General features: G+C 45.1%; 1 protein-coding gene across 1 annotated transcript in view; it reads right to left on the reverse strand.

The window, feature by feature from the left end:
- CALCOCO2 (calcium binding and coiled-coil domain 2) overlaps positions 1-16,410 on the reverse strand; it is a 641,412-nt gene that overhangs the window by 436,269 nt on the left and 188,733 nt on the right. The window contains exons 2-3 of the mRNA XM_078645541.1: positions 13,095-13,282; positions 11,668-11,755 (exon numbers count right to left, since the gene is read on the reverse strand). Coding sequence (XP_078501667.1) covers positions 11,668-11,755; positions 13,095-13,280 — 274 coding nt within the window. The 5' untranslated portion in view covers positions 13,281-13,282. The remainder of the gene's footprint in view (positions 1-11,667; positions 11,756-13,094; positions 13,283-16,410) is intronic.

The following is a 16,410-nucleotide window of genomic DNA, read 5'->3' on the forward strand; positions in this document are numbered from 1 at the left end:
CATTACTGACTGCCATTGATTCTGAGGCCACGTTCTTCACTGTCATAGACTTGAAGAATGCTTTCTTTAGTGTACCCATTCATCCAGATAGCCAATACCTTTTTGGATTTAGTTTAAAAGGGCGTAGCTTTGTCTTTACAAGAGCTCCTCAAGGTTTTACAGAAAGCCCTAGCATTTACAGTCAAGCATTAAAAAGACAGCTAGACAGTGTTCACATGCCTCCCAACACTGCTCTACTACAGTACGTAGATGACATCCTAATTACAGCACGTTCAGAACCAGAATGCGCAAATGCATCACTGACAGTTTTACATTTTCTGGCTGACAAAGGGCACAAGGTGTCCCCTTCCAAGTTGCAATTCTGTGAAAAGCAAGTGGTGTACCTTGGACACTTACTTTCCAAGGAGGGTAGACAACTAACACGAGAACGCATACAGCTCATTTCTAACCTTTCACAGCCCAAGACACAGAAAGAAGTACGTGCATTCATTGGCCTCACTTCATACTGTAGGCAATGGATTCCCCAGTATGCCTATCTAGCCAAACCACTCATACAGTTAACTACACAGGAGGCAGCCACTCCGACTGTCCTCCCTTGGACACAAGAACACACCTTGGCATTTGAGGAATTAAAAAGAGCATTATGTCAAGCGCCAGTTTTAGCGACTCCAAGTTACAGTAAACCTTTTATGCTTTTCGTAACTGAACGAGATGGAACAGCGTTATCTGTCCTCACACAAGATCAAGCAGGAAAACACAAGCCTTGCGCTTATTTTTCTAGTACACTAGATCCAGTGGCCCAGGCTCTGCCTGCGTGCCTGAAATCAGTTGCAGCAACAGCCCTAGCCATAAGACAAAGTGACTCGATAGTGTTGGGTCACCCTCTGACAGTACAGGTTCCACATGCAGTGGAGGTTCTCTTAAACAGGACACAGACACAACATTTGACTGTAGCAAGACTGACAGGATATGAACTGACATTATTACAACCACACATAGAGATCAGACGTTGTAATATTCTGAATCCTGCAACACTTTTGCCCTCAAGTACAGTAAATGCACCGCCACACGACTGTGTGGAAGTAATGAATATAGTGACGAAACCAAGACAAGACCTGACAGATATTGCACTTCCAGACCCAGACTTAACGCTCTATGTAGATGGATCCTGCATGAGAACGAGTGCAGGAGAATTAGTAGCAGCATATGCTGTGACCACTGCTACTAATGTCATAGAGACACAGAAAATAGACACACTATCAGCACAAGCAGCAGAGCTCATCGCTCTGACACAAGCCTGCATAAGAGCTAAGCACTTGAAAGTAAACATTTATACTGACTCACAATATGCTTTTGGCGTTGTTCATGATTTCGGGGTCTTATGGAGGGAGAGAGGTTTCTTGACCTCCCATGGGACCAAGATCCAGCACGGCCAGCTCATTCAAGCCCTGTTGGAAGCAATACATTTACCTACAGCCATTTCTATCCTGAAGTGCAAAGCTCACACCAAAGTTACAGACACCATTTCCCAGGGTAATGACCTGGCAGACCGAACAGCTAAACTTACAGCCCAGACAGCCCAGACACCAACAGACACGACAAGGACAGAGGTACCATTACTGATAACATGTATGACAGTCAGGGATCCCACTCAAGATGTACTCGACATACAGACACATGCCACTGCAGATGAGATAAAGAAATGGACTGAACAAGGAGGGGTCCAGACTGAACAAGGTTGGATGACTAAGGGAAAAGGTACATGGTTTCTTCCAGATTCTATGGTACAAGTAATCATAAACACAGCACATAGTCCAGCACACTTGGGAGAAAAGGCAATGATAGACAGCTTACAGAATATCTGGTTTAACAAGCACATGCGTGCAGCAGCGAAACAGAAAGTACGAACATGTATGATCTGTTGCCAGTTCAATCCAGGTAAAGGCATTCCGGTGGAACAAGGCGGATTTCATCCTCCGGACCACCCTTTTGAGGTCCTCCAGATGGATTATATCCAAATGAACAGATGTAGAGGTTACAAGTATGTCTTGGTAGTTGTGTGTGCACTATCTAGATGGACAGAAGCATATCCAGTTCCAGATTATACTGCTGTGACAACAGCCAGGCAATTAGTGCGCGAGTACTTCCCCAGGTATGGATTGCCTCGGGTCGTATATTCCGATAACGGTCAGCCATTCTCCTCTGAATTAATGAAACAAGTGTCTCTTCTGTTAGGATATACTTGGAAATTCCATTGTGTAAGACACCCTGAAGCAGCAGGCCTTGTAGAAAGACATAATCAGACAATCAAAACAAAACTTGCTAAGATATGTGCAGAAAAAGGCGTGGATTGGATGGTAGCTTTACCGGTTGCCCTCTTTTACATGCGTATGGTAGCTCATTCCAGAACAGGCATATCCCCGTATGAAGTAGTCTTCGGTAGACCGCCAAATATGTGGGGTACACCTATGCCTAAAAGAATAACTGATGTTGACAGTAACATGCTGACAGATTACCTGGCTTCCTTGATGTCTGCACTACTTTCTTGTCGTTCACAGGTTGCTGCCGCCTTCCCTGACAACACCCAGGTCAAGGAACACGCCATTGTCCCTGGGGATTACATTTGTGTCCGGAATTTTGATCGTTCAAGCCCCCTCGAGCCTCGCTGGAAGACCCCGAAATTAGTGCTTCTTACAACAAGGACCGCGCTGAAGGTGGAGGGACGCAAAGGATGGATCCACGCTCAGCACTGTAAAAGACACTTTGGACAATCTGGTACTTCAGTAAAAGATACAGACACTAAAAACATTAACTTGCGCCGCCTGCGCCGTCTTTACTAGAAAAGACTCCACAGCAGGAGTATAAATGTAAGTTAAGATCTAGTAAGTCAGACGTAGTTTAATTGTCTAAGTCCACTCGGTGGTGAATTGGTTAGACTAGATTTCTGACATGTATAAGGTCACATACGAGAATAGTAAGAAAAAAAACATGAAAGCAAAATACTGCAAGCTATTACGCAGTAGATGTATAGTTACTTTGATCATTCTTTTTATTATGTGCATTGTTATAATCTGTGTCAGTTTATTACTACATGTTTTCTTTCCTATTTCCTCACATATACACTCTTCCAGTAACAGCACCATAGAGCATACATTTAGTGAACTGCCACCTCATGAATTGTCATATCGACTTGCATTGCGTAACAATACTTTTATTCGAATGTTACACCATTCTCATCAGACCAGCAATGCGACTGATTGCTGGGTATGTGGCCAACTGCCACCTTATCAAAAGGCGAAGGGAGTTCTGCCCTTCTATCCTCTGCCGTTCTCACACAATGGTTCATGTGGAGCATGGTTTGCCTTAATGACCTCAATAGATAGAAAGTACATAGCTTATCCAGGTGGCTGGATATATGGAAACCTGAATAAAGTAATGAATGAAGCATGTTTTCCAGACAAAGACGGATTTCCTCAAAGGAAGGGAACCGATCTAGAGAATGAAGAGTACGAGCAGGGAAATGCATCCGTTAATTTTATAATGTTAAATGTTCAGCCCAAGCAAAATACAGGTCCACCGTTTATTTCAGTTCTACCAGCAAAAGGTGATTTATGTGTTAATAAGAAAGGCTCAGTACATATGGGACACAGCGAGTGTAAAGTTGTAGTAGAGTTTAATGATAAAGGAATTTCTTCTTTCAAAACATCACGCCATACCTATTTCATTTGCGGTCAGACAGCCTATGTACATCTGCCCTTAGACTGGGGTGGGACTTGTTATATAGCATTCTTATTGCCACCTGTATTCTTGGCCCCATCCCATTATCATAGAGATTCACGACTAGAACATGTTAGAGTAAGGAGAGAGACAGATGCCTCAGGGATTGATCAGACTGAAACAGCTTGGGAGCAATATACAGATTTCAACAAAGGATTCTTCTTCTTCATAGGTCCCGTCCAAAACAGTAAACTGATACGCAAGTTAACAAGGACTCTTGAGGCAGTAGTGAATGTGACTGCATCTGCCCTGGCGAACTTGACCCAGGAACAGTCTGCTATGAGACTTGTTGTTCTTCAAAATCGCCTCGTTCTAGACGTCATCTTGGCGGATAGGGGCGGAGCTTGTAGCGTGATCCGATCTAGTTGTTGCGTTTTCATCCCGAATAACGCGCCATCTGTGTATGCAGAGATAACAAGGCTCCACAAGATTGCTCATGTCATACATCAAGACCCAGGCACATGGACTTGGTCCAGTTGGCTCTGGGGTGTGATATCTGCTTGGGGATGGAAAGTGTTGTCCTTCCTAGGAATGATCCTACTTATGATATTTGGTTGCTGTCTCTGTCTGCAGTGTGGCCCGGCCATTTGCGGCCTGTGTGCAACTGCATGTGTTCCACATCCAAGTATACAAAGGGTTAAGGACGAACAAATGATGCTGTATGATCAACTATACGGTCTCATAAATATAGATGTATCCTGAAGGGTTACGTAGGGGACAAGGAGGGAATGAGGAAAATGAAATTTTGCCTGACCAAGATGCCCCCTACGTGTACCCTATGTTACATGTATGTGCATGTCACCCATGCATATTTCTCTTAGTGGCTTGAATCACAAGGCCTCTGCAATCACGTCCTGCATTAAGGTGCCTGTCATCAAGTTTCCCAAACGTTAAGCTAACATGAAGGCCCATGTATTTGCATTGTGCACTTTTAAATAAATATCGTAATGGACCCTTTTTGTGGTTCAGTCTGAGCCACTTTCTGAATTAGGGTTTTCATGACTCAACCCCAGGAGAAGTGTGGCTCACTGGTTAGAGGAGGCAGACCCGGACGCTGAGATCAGACCCGGGACCAGGGTTCAATTCCCGACGCGGCAGGGTCTTGAGCCCAAAATGTCCACGGACTCGGTAATTCTCGCTTCGGTGCCTACTCGAATCACAGGTTCACACTCTGCAACTCTGGGCAATAGCTTGCTTAATCTCCACTACGGCCCCCCGCGGCGGGATGCCTGGCTTTCACCTTGGGGATACCCAGTAAGGGGCTATCTCACAGGGAAAAACCAGGACGGGTTCCCAATGCAAAGCGCTTTGAGACCTGGCGGTGATATTGCGCTATATAAAAACCCATCCATCCATCCATCCATGACTCCTGACACACTGAAAGCTGCAGTTATGTATCTCTGACCTCGCATACTTCTAGCTCAGCCGAAAGAGACCCAGCAAGGGTTGCCAAGATAGTATTATGAATAACAGTTATCTGCCTGCTGTACAGAGTCACATTCCTGCCCAGTGAGGAAGGTAAACAGAACCCGTCCGCGGAAGATAGGGCCTAGCCTCTCTGTCTCCATTGAAGTAAATCACAGTGCTTGCATCCATAGAAAGCTCACAGCCCCCACGCAATGAACGAAGAAATATATGCTTTTTCTGATTCTTAGCGATGAGCAACCTTTGCTTCAGATAATACATCCCCTGACTTAAGATATCAGTTAGTACCAGACGTGCTGGTCGCCTTGACACTAAAGATCTCTCTACTAGACAAAGTCAGCTCTCCTCCCAGTTACACGTCAATTGCACGTCATGCTCAAATTGCGTGCACAAGTAGGGCAAAGTTCCAGCCTGCCATGTAACTCCTCCTCTATGTAGCCACCCACCTATCACCCACCTGTGACTCATCAAGTGTACACCCTCATGCACGCCCACATGCTCTTATCTCTTTCTTTCATGCTCTGCCTTGAGCGCTCCTCCCTATATACAAGGAAAAATGTATATATGTGTTGTTCTCTGTAAATAATGTTAGAAGACCCTTCCTGAACCTCAGTGGTGATGGAACAGATTCTCCCTTAACTGGAGTTATTGGAATAAAGCCCTTTTAACTTGGACACCACGGACTCTCTGCCTCTCATTTGATACATGCTAATTGTTAATGCCTAGAAATTATGCCAGGGTAATATTTTATTTACCACAGCTCCCTGCCATAGAGCTGGTTAGGCGTACCTCAGGGGGACTTGCATATATTAAAAGGGGAGGTCTGATCTTTGCAATTACCTTCCATGGAAAAATCGAGTTAGCAATTGAAAACTGTCCTTCCAGTTTGCAATTGCAGACTGGAAGCCACGTTTTACCTTGTTCCACGCAGTGTGTCACAACAAGTGCTGCAGTCCCCGGGGTACACTCTAACATACAGGCCTTGGGTATTCCTGGTACCATGTACAAGCGACTTGCAAGTAAGCGCTGTTTAACATCTTCCGCGGTGTTTGCGTACCTCTTCTGCATTGCCCCCTGCGAATGAAAGCAGCGCACTGCAAGCAGGTGCGATTCCCACTATAGCGGGCACTGCCGCGCGCAGTGCGCTACCGGTCTGCCATCGCGCTTCGAAGCCTTGTCGGGAGGCTGAACCGTTATTAAAATACAAACACAAACCTACCACAATGCGTTGTTCAGAAAAGGCCAGCTCTAAGCTGTCAGGTACTAGAACGAATATTGGCTGTGTGTTTATATGCCATTATACAGGGTACAGTATATCTAGTGAGAAGACACCTTGGTACACAGTGTGCTCCGGTGACGACGTTTGAACCTGAGGAGACGGAGGGACTTGCAGAGTGTCTTGCAGCGGCACCTCATTCCCACCTTGAAGTGCCAGAGCTTTCTCATTGAAAGTAAACGGCTGCAAAAAGAGACTCCCCCCAGCACGTGCAGTCAGCGCAGGGACCCAGGACCTGACAGCTTGAAGCATTGACTCTTCTGTCTGTAGTGCGGCGCCCTTTCTCGTTTTCCGCAGGAGGTTTATATAGTTCCTGAAGGAGGTGTTTTTTAGGTTTTGGTTTGAACTTAAAATATTGTGTTGGAAGGTCGTAAATGGCGAACACATAAACAAGCATTTGCAATGCAACAGGTCTCGCATTTACGCGAGTTTGAGCTGTTGGCATTGTAAATGATGATGCATTTTATTTATGTTTTGGTTTCTGAAACATAAATAAAACGCATTGCCATTTACAATGCCAATAGCTTAAATTGAGTAAATGCGAGACCTATTGCATTGCAATTGCTTGTTTTACCTTTACTTTCTGTGCCCTTGCCTGCCCCAAAAGACATGCCCGATATAGTGGTTGAAGATAAGCCTCCAGTGTAAATCCACTACTTGAAAAAGTACTGTTATTCCCACGTATTCAAGCATGTGAAGATCTCCTACACTAAGAGTGTTGACCAGATTTACTAATAGACTCTTAATAAGTAAGCATCCTCTCTAAACAACAGTCAAAAATACAACCAAGATCGTCCAATCAGATAGCATGGATAAGGGGAAACAGCTTTGATTTACTCCAATTGAACGTTAGTCCAGAAACTCAGCCAAATGAGACCATGCCTGGGAAAATGAGAGGAGCATTACCATTAGGGTGCCTGTGCACATGATAGGCCACCTTCATAAAGAAAGATGAACGCTCTATGTCAACCTGGTAGTAAGCCCCGTGTCTCTGTCTTAGCTTACCATCAACCACTTCAATCCAAAGGACCCCAACCCGGTTAGGCTCCCTGTCCAATAGAATACAGTGCCCCATCTGTAAGGGTCCTGGCACTAGTCCGACCATACAGAAGTAGATTCATAATAACCAACTTGTCAGCGAGAGACACCATCCTAAAGTCAGCCCTTTAAGGGTCAATGTACTGAAGGCCTTGTTTTAAAGGATTGTGGCCAAAATAAAGGTTGGGACCTGTATACGTCACGAGATCTGTACAAATTCAGGTGCATGGGTCTGTCAGGTACAAAACGAGACCCGTCCCATGTACCAGTATCAGAATATGGGGAAGCTGTCTGGTGGCAACAATGATAGCAAATATTTTGTTGTCTGGGATGAACAATAAAAATGGCACAAAAGAGCTACACTGACCAGAATTTTTGTCACCTTGAGCAGTAAAATTAAGTTCCCTCACAATCGAATGCTGGAAATCACCCATGCTTGAGACTTTCCCACTAGACCTCCAGGACCCGTAAATATTGATCAGAAGTGCATCCGGTCGAGAAGACTTGCCAGTAATCAAAATAGCAATGGTGATATGAACTTCAAAAAGAGTAATATGCCTATCTAACAGAAGCCAAATGCCTTAGAAGCAGGGCATGTTTATCCCATCTAGATACTCAACTATTTTGGAGTCCCCCTCATATTAAGCACATAGATCAGCATACAATGTGTAGAGTGCTAAGTTTATATCTCCCTTGTGATTAAAAACGCAATCCAGTAAATGGCCAAGAGCGTTACTGCCGCATTCCCTACTAACCACCTGTAAAATAACTGGCTCTATATATACTGCACCAAAGTGAGGTACAGTGTGTATAGAGTCCAAGGGTCTCCAGAGGTTTGGCAGAGGTTAAAGTTAGATAGAACCTTACTCTCTAAAGTAGTAGCTTGGTCGAGCAGTAAGGCATTATCAGAGGACAGTGTTAAGCATTAGATGTACACACTCAGTCAGCAAATGAATTCACACACTCAAGAACTGAACAATAGGCCAATTGTTTTTGTATAAAAAAGTATACTGTTTTATTTCTAGAACCAAGCAAGCCCGGCATAGGTAAGCATAAAAATACTTTTCAGTAGCAAATTACTTGCATGAACACAGTTCAAAGTTGCAGTGTAACTTGTACTGGTTTTGGTTACAGTTTTAAGTTAGCAGTTTGCAAAACATTGCATGTATAGTACATTCAAATGAATGGGCTTTTTAAGTAAAATGCAGTTAATTACTTTTCAAATAACTTTTGCTAACACAGGACTGGATCCTAGATTCAGCCCTGGGGCATTTCCTGAAAACAGGTGAGTAAATGCGTTTTGGTTAAAGGTACGATGTTTAAAGAATATTATTGCATTTCAAATGTTGACATTTGAAACTTTTTCACTTAGAATCACCAATGTAATCCTATGGCAGGAAATTCACTTAGCAGGTAAGTTATGTTATTGATACTTTTTCTTACTCAGTGCTGGATCCTAGATGCAGCACTGGGACATTTCCTGAAAACAGTTGAGAAAATGCATTTTGGTTATTCGGCTGATTTTTAAGGAATATTTGTAGTTTTCAAAAGTAGACACTTAGAAACTTTCTGGGAGAAAAAGTGTCAATGTTATCCTATGAGGAAAAATGAGTTATCGGTTTCGAGGTAAGTAATCGGTCTTTTGAGTTAGGGTTCTGGGGTTAGACTCAGGTCAGTAATGCACTGTTGTTGCACGCTCAGCGGCACTAGAGCCCCTGGGTGCAGTGTGTTGAGGCCCAATGTTATCCTATGGAGGATAGGGGGACTCCGGCTAGTGGCTGCTGGCAAGCAGGCCACAGGGTAGCGGGAGCAAAGCTCCTACGGTTAAGCTCAGGGCAAGTTGGGGACCAGCTTAGTACAAAAGGGGCATCCTCAGCAGCACTAGGGCGGCCAGGTGCAGGGTGCTGTTTTGAGGTTGGGTGCCCTGTTGATTTCAATGGAGATTCTCCGGGACAAAGAAACACTGCAGGCTCGGGGACAAGGATCTTCCAGGAGTGGCCACCACTTCGAGGGGTAAGTTGGGATGTAGAGGGATGGTTAGGCACCGCTGGGCTGGGCACACAAGGCCGTGGGGTGTCGGTTGCAGGGGTGCCATTGGATGTCGAATTTTCTTACCCACTCTGGTTGCGGTAGGGGGGTCCCCTAGATTGAGACTGCAGGCGTCTGGAGGCTTGAGGCAGGTCAGGGGTCGCCGGATCTCAGGTCAGGATCACCGGGGGGACCTCCTCGTGGTGTTCGTTCACCTAAACACGGGCCGGGCTCGGCGGGTGCAGAGTGGGCTGTATTCGCGGTATGTGACTGGCACCAGAAGCTGGAGTTTAAACACGGGAGAAACAGGTAGGAAAGTGAATGCAGGCAGGTCCTCCAGGGTTTTTGAGGTTGCCGGCCGCTGGACACACCGGGGTTTTGAAGGAGCAGGTTCGAGGGGAGACAGGCCTGTAGGGCTGGGGCCAAGTCAGTGGCATCGTCCTCTTGTTAGCTTCTGCACGGCTTTTTGTCCTTCTTCTTTTCTTGTGGTTGCTGGATCTGAGGAAGGAAGGTTCAGGGTGCCGCTAAATACTAAATTTAGGGGCGTTACAGGTAGGTAAGGGCAGGGACCAATGGGTCCCTTCCCTGGGGTGGGTAAACCCCCTATTCTGCCACTCTCCAGTGAGAGGGGGGCAGGAGCAAGTCCCTGGTTGGCTCGGTCCCCCCCATCCTCAAGATGGCGGGGAGTCGAGGTTGTGCTTCACCTCGCCTCCCCCACCTTAGGGGTGGAGTTGGCACAGGTGGGCACACCTCTCTTCCTTACTTTGTTTTTTTTTGCCGGGTCTTCTGCCCAAAGTGAGGGGGTAGAATCAGTGGGGACCAGTTGCTGAAAGCAGCAAATAGTCTGGAGAGGCTCACAAAGGCGGCTTGCCTTTGAAGCTTCTCCTTCGTGAACCCTACCCCAACCTGGGGGAGGAGGCTTGCCACCTCGTCCCAGGATGTGCATTGTTTCAGGCCCCCGAGAGCAGCAAGCTCTCGACCCAGGGGTCCAGAAACATGTCTGGTGGTGGTAGCCTAGGCAGCCACTCAGTCAGGTCACTGGGAGTTGGTCGAGTTTCAGGCGGCATCTCTAAGATGCCCTCTGTCATGCATTTTACATTAAATCCCACACTGGCAACAGTGTGGGTTTAATGTGCTGAGAAGTTTGATACCAAACTTCTCAGTCTTCAGTATAGCCATTATGGTGCTGTGGAGTTTGTAATGACAAACTCCCAGCACCATATACTCTTAATGGCAACACTGAACTTACAGGGCCCAGGAATAGACTTGGGCACTGTAGAGGTACAGGGCTCATGCACCTGTACCCTCACCACTGGCATAGAGCACCCAGCTAGAGGGGTGACTAATGTATGCCAGGGCAGTGGTTTGTGGGCATGGCACACATGGATGCGTGCCATGTCGACTCTCTGTTTAGTTCTGTACTTAGACACTCAGCCTGAAAAGGGAGTGTGTGGGTGTCAGGGTACAGGGCCTCTAAGGGTGGCACAATAAGTGCTGCAGCCTTTAGGGGCCTTCTCTGGTCACAGTGCCCTGGGTACCTATGGTACCATTTACCAGGGGCTGACATGTGGCCAGAGATGCCAATTGGGTTTAGGCTTCAATGCAGTTTTAGGAAAGGAACACAGGCCCTGGGTACCTGATTGGCAGGAGCCCAGGGCACACTCAGTCAAAGTACATCAGCAATTCAGCTAAAAGTGGGGGCATACCATGCAAGAAAGAGGGCACTTTCTCACACCACCCATGTAAGCAAACTTCCAGAGTGCTCTATATTTTCTTGCTGCATCAATCCTATCCAAAAATGTAACCTCCCTGCTCGCAGCACTGGAAAAGTCTGCCCTTAGTGATGTCTTCAAGCTATTTAGATCAGATTTCAGTGCAATTCCCATCTATATACATACACCTGAAATGCTTCTTGCAGAACACCATGCTTGCCAGGAAACCCATCCTCGGTCTCCAGTCACCTCTGCTGCCTTCGGCTGGGCAAGCATTTGGCATTATTAACACTGTTGCAGAAGAGATGCAACAGGGACTTTGGATTACAATGCCAGCACACAGTGTGACTGCAATGACAATGGAAAAAGCCAAAACAGCTAAGGTGGTGTATGATAAGGTGATTCACTGACCTTTAAATAGCACCTCTTGTTGGGATGTGCTACTGGATGCAGGAGCCCACACAAAGGTGAAATAATCCCGTGGTGTGGTCCATCCGACCTACAGAGACAGAAGAGGTAGAAAAGTGGGACTGGGCATTTGGTAATATAAAACTGTGGGTGCCATCCCTTGTAAGACTTCTAAAAGCAGCCAAAGCACAGACAGTTCTAGTTCCATTAAACTGATTTACAACCTTAAAAGCAGAGCTCCTGAGCGCATGCCCATCACGCTAGCCACAATTGCACACGAGTTTGTCTTGATTTACTTTATGAAATTGCATCGGTATTAATTAAAAAACGGTTTTATGTTGTCAAGTTTCCAATGGGTGTTGAAAAAACTGTTAAAGTCCTAAAAGTACTGAAATGTAAATATTGGGGTACTTTTTATAAAAAAAATGTATAAGTGACAGTTTCAAATGCTATGAAACGTTGCTCTAAAGGAGCCACAAGGCAACATCGTAGCACTTTACAAAAATTATAATTATATTATATATATATATAATTATTTATAATTATATTTATTATATCATTATTATATATATATATATATATATATATATATATATATATATATATATATATATATATATATATATAATATACACAGAAATTGATCTTTTACCTTCACCTTAAATACCGTATTGGTGTCATGTTATGTGTTGTACTTTGATGTTTTTACTGCTAAATGCAAGTTAAGCTTTAATTTCAGTTGTTAACTATTTTGAAACTTTATAAAGTACTAGACAGCTCTCGCATGTATCTTCATGCATCAAACACAAAAGGTGATGGGAGAAATGCTTGCAATTTGCCTAACCACTGGCAATTGCTCGGGGTATCATCACAACCTATCGTTCTTTTGCCAACCATGCCACACCTCTGTTTGGACCCAGCCATATACAAATAAGCCTCGACTCAGCTCCTCAATGGAAGCATTCCTCCCATCATCGTTTTTGTGTTTTTATCAAGCTTCAATATTGTTAACTTCTCTAATGCTCCAATTGTTTCTACCCTCGTTTCATTAACACCTGCCCTTCTTTCCATGAACACACCTCCACTGCACTTCCGCGAAAGTCATCCCCTTCCACAAAGCCTGTCCCATACAACAATGAAGCTTCAACCTCTCTTCTCTCATTACTCTAGGATGTTCCTCCTTTCCTTTTTATATACACACTTTTTTTTACAGAAAGTTCATTCATCTACTTGTATAGAGTACCCCACTTCTTCCCATAAAGCTTTTTCTCCACAGACTAGAGTGCTTCTCCCATTCCCTATTAAGGCTCCTTCTTTGATGCTCAGCCTCCCCGTTGAGGGCAGGTGATCGTCATCTTTCATTTCTTGAACTCTGCTTCCTCCACTTGTTAAACAGACCTGCCCCCATTGTGTAAAACTGTCTGGCCTACCTTGAAGATCCCGATCCAGTCCTTAGGCCGCCCGACGATGTGAGGGCTCAGGCTGAATTGGCAAATCTGGTCAACGCCTGGGATGTAGGACTTCTGCACCTCATTGAAAAGGACGTGCGAATAACTGTGATTTTCCACAAAGACGACCGACATTGGAGGCTCCTCTTCTTCTGCTATGTTGGCCATTTCTTTGGGGAGGGACAGGAAGCAGAGAATAAAGGGAATATAAATAGTAAATGTATAATAAATACCAAATATAGAGCTGTGAAAACACACATTCAACTGCATTACCCCCTGGTACTGCAAATAATGTCCCTTTGCTGCCCAATGCGTAACTTCTTCCGGTCAGCAAGAGTCGAACTGAAGCTATTAGACCATCATATCAAAGAGAGGTCATCTATCCTCCATACATTTAAAAACCTCAGTCCCAGAATGTTTAGAGTATTCCTACACCCTCAGATACCTTCAGGACTACCTTAACTCTTTGCTGCACTGTAAGGATTGAAATTGTGGTATACATTACTACACCAGCCCTGCTCTCTTGCAGAAGTCAAGAAAAATACCTTTTGGTGTCTGTTGCAAGCCCTTGTGATATGTTCACAACTAAGAGAAACTTAAAAGCATCTTGTAACTTATCAACTTATAAATGAGTTTGACAGATGAGCCTTGAGCAACTGAAATCCCTTTTTTTTAATAGTTTGTGTCGATTGGGATCAGATGGTCCTGTTACTCTCTATAGTTTTGGCACTTCTTTGTGTCCACTCACTCCTTCCTGGACACTTGGGCTCATGTCTCAGAAACGCAGCTCTTCAGTTGAATAAATGAATAATACGTTTTTGTAACGCGCAACCACTGCTCCAACCCCTAACGATCTCTTGCCAAGAGTCGCATTTACCCTTTCACAAGTCTTTTTTTTTTAATGGTGCTTCGCACTTTAACATCTGTAGCATCTTCCCTATCACTCATGCCCGTTCGTTCTATCCCTAGCGCCTTGAAGCCTTTGGGCAAAGTTTACGCTCTATAAGATCATCATTCATTCATAAGAAGTACCAGCTGACATAGGGGGTTGTAAGGAGAACGACTAGCACCGCACCTGCATTGCACCCTGCCGAAACTCCTCCTTTGGAATACAACCTTAAGGGAAATCCAATATCCAACACATCATGGGCATGTTATGTCCACGGAGAGCCCAGAGCTAGCACGCTCGGTGGTAAATGCACAACTGCAGACACATACACCTTCAACGAAAAGTGCTAGGAGGCCACGCAAATACCCTGCCCGCGCTATATGAAACATGTGTAACATAACATTTCACAGTATAGAACAGCCTTCATGGCCAGCATACATTATGGCCAAATGAATGACAAAACCTGCAGTGAGACTGGTATGGCACAAACATATACCCTAGTATGTGCCCTGAAGAACGCCTCCACATGAACAATGGCCCAACGCTGGGCACATATTACAGAATGTAAAAAAGGGGAAAATAATAGTACAGACATAAAAAGTTGATCAAAATGAATGACAAAAGATGGTGTGTGCCTGTGTGCGAGATGAGTGTAAAGGGTGAATATAGAGCGCCGAGAAAGGTTAGCACAATGGCTGGATTATTGCTTGCAGTTTGGTGCAAACCACATTTTGATTGCCAGATTTCTTCTGCACCAACATAGTTAAAGTTGTGTTCCAGTAAAGGCATACCCTCTGTGCATGAATGACAGAGATATCGGATCAAAGTCTTTTTAACTGAGCTGCTGCTGTATGAGTATGCTGGGGTACCCCATCAACCAAAAGAGTTGGTGAAAAACAGCACTTGTCAGGGACACACCTACTTTCAGCTGTGTAACCACTGATTGACAGACTTGGACCGCAGGTAAAGGATGAAGAGGAGCAGGCTTCTCACAATGACGTCATCACCAAAGACCCAGCATCGGCAGCAGGCAATGATGTCACCCTCTGGCTACAGCAGCGCCAAACACCGTGACCGACAAGCACACAGAATTGTGTGAAAAAGCAACTGCAAGCAAAGGAAAGATTCACAGAAACACGTTTCTAGGAAACAATAACACGCTAGGCCGGTTCGGGTTGAAAAAGAATGTTGTTGCCAGGCTAGGGAAATAAAACATCTGAACGGTGCAGCCGCCTGAGCCACAAGCAGCACCGAGCCTCGCACAGTATTTAAATACTGCTGCCTCTCATGCACTGGATACCAGGCCCTTCAGGATTAAAAACATAGAAGGGGCTCAAACACAGTGTTCCTAGGAATAGTCAAATTTGTACGATTATTACTCAATGTTGTCACGTTTCATAGCCAGTAGTGCCTGGACAAAGACTGAAACCCGGAAGAGTGTGTAGTCAAAGGGTGCGTGGAGAGAAGGCATTTAAACAGCACAATACCATAAATAAAAAATATATAATAAATACATTATATATATATATATATATACACATCACGCTCTTGAGGTCACCACACAAGCGGGAAAGCACACAAACAGCAGGAAGGTTCACCTCTTAACCTTTAATCTTCGGTACAGGCGAATGTGGCATGCAGGTAAGTTAAACAGTTCCAACGCATTACCTGACGCGTTTCGAGTGTCTCTTCCTGAGAGGCGTGGCGTGGAAAACGTGCAGCGGTGGACGCACCCCCATAGATATGCTCGCATGAATATTGGTGCTTTGTGGGAGATATAGTCCGTTATTCCTTTATGTATCTAAGCACTTTTATATCTGTTGTATTCAAGGCTCTGCATGAGCCTCCCCGCTTGCCTATTCGTCTTTATCCTATGCCTGCTGTTCCTTCATGGGATGGGTGTATCCGAATCCTCAGCGGCCCCCAGTGTTCACGGGGTGGTGCTCTCCCAACGGCTGGGCTGCCGCTTATACATCACGCTCTTGAGGTCACCACACAAGCGGGAAAGCACACAAACAGCAGGAAGGTTCACCTCTTAACCATTAATCTTCGGTACAGGCGAATGTGGCATGCAGGTAAGTTAAACAGTTCCAACGCATTACCTGACGCGTTTCGAGTGTCTCTTCATCAGAGGCGTGGCGTGGAAAACGTGCAGCGGTGGACGCACCCCCATAGATATGCTCGCATCAATATTGGTGCTTTGTGGGAGATATAGTCCGTTATTCCTTTATGATGTTTTCCACGACATGCCTCTGATGAAGAGACACTCGAAACACGTCGGGTAATGCGTTGGAACTGTTTAACTTACCTGCATGCCACATTCGCCTGTACCGAAGATTAAAGGTTAAGAGGTGAACCTTCCTGCTGTTTATGTGCTTTCCCGCTTGTGTGGTGACCTCAAGAGCGTGA

This window comes from Lissotriton helveticus, chromosome 5_1, assembly GCF_964261635.1.
Source record: "Lissotriton helveticus chromosome 5_1, aLisHel1.1, whole genome shotgun sequence".
Lineage (NCBI taxonomy): Eukaryota > Metazoa > Chordata > Amphibia > Caudata > Salamandridae > Lissotriton > Lissotriton helveticus.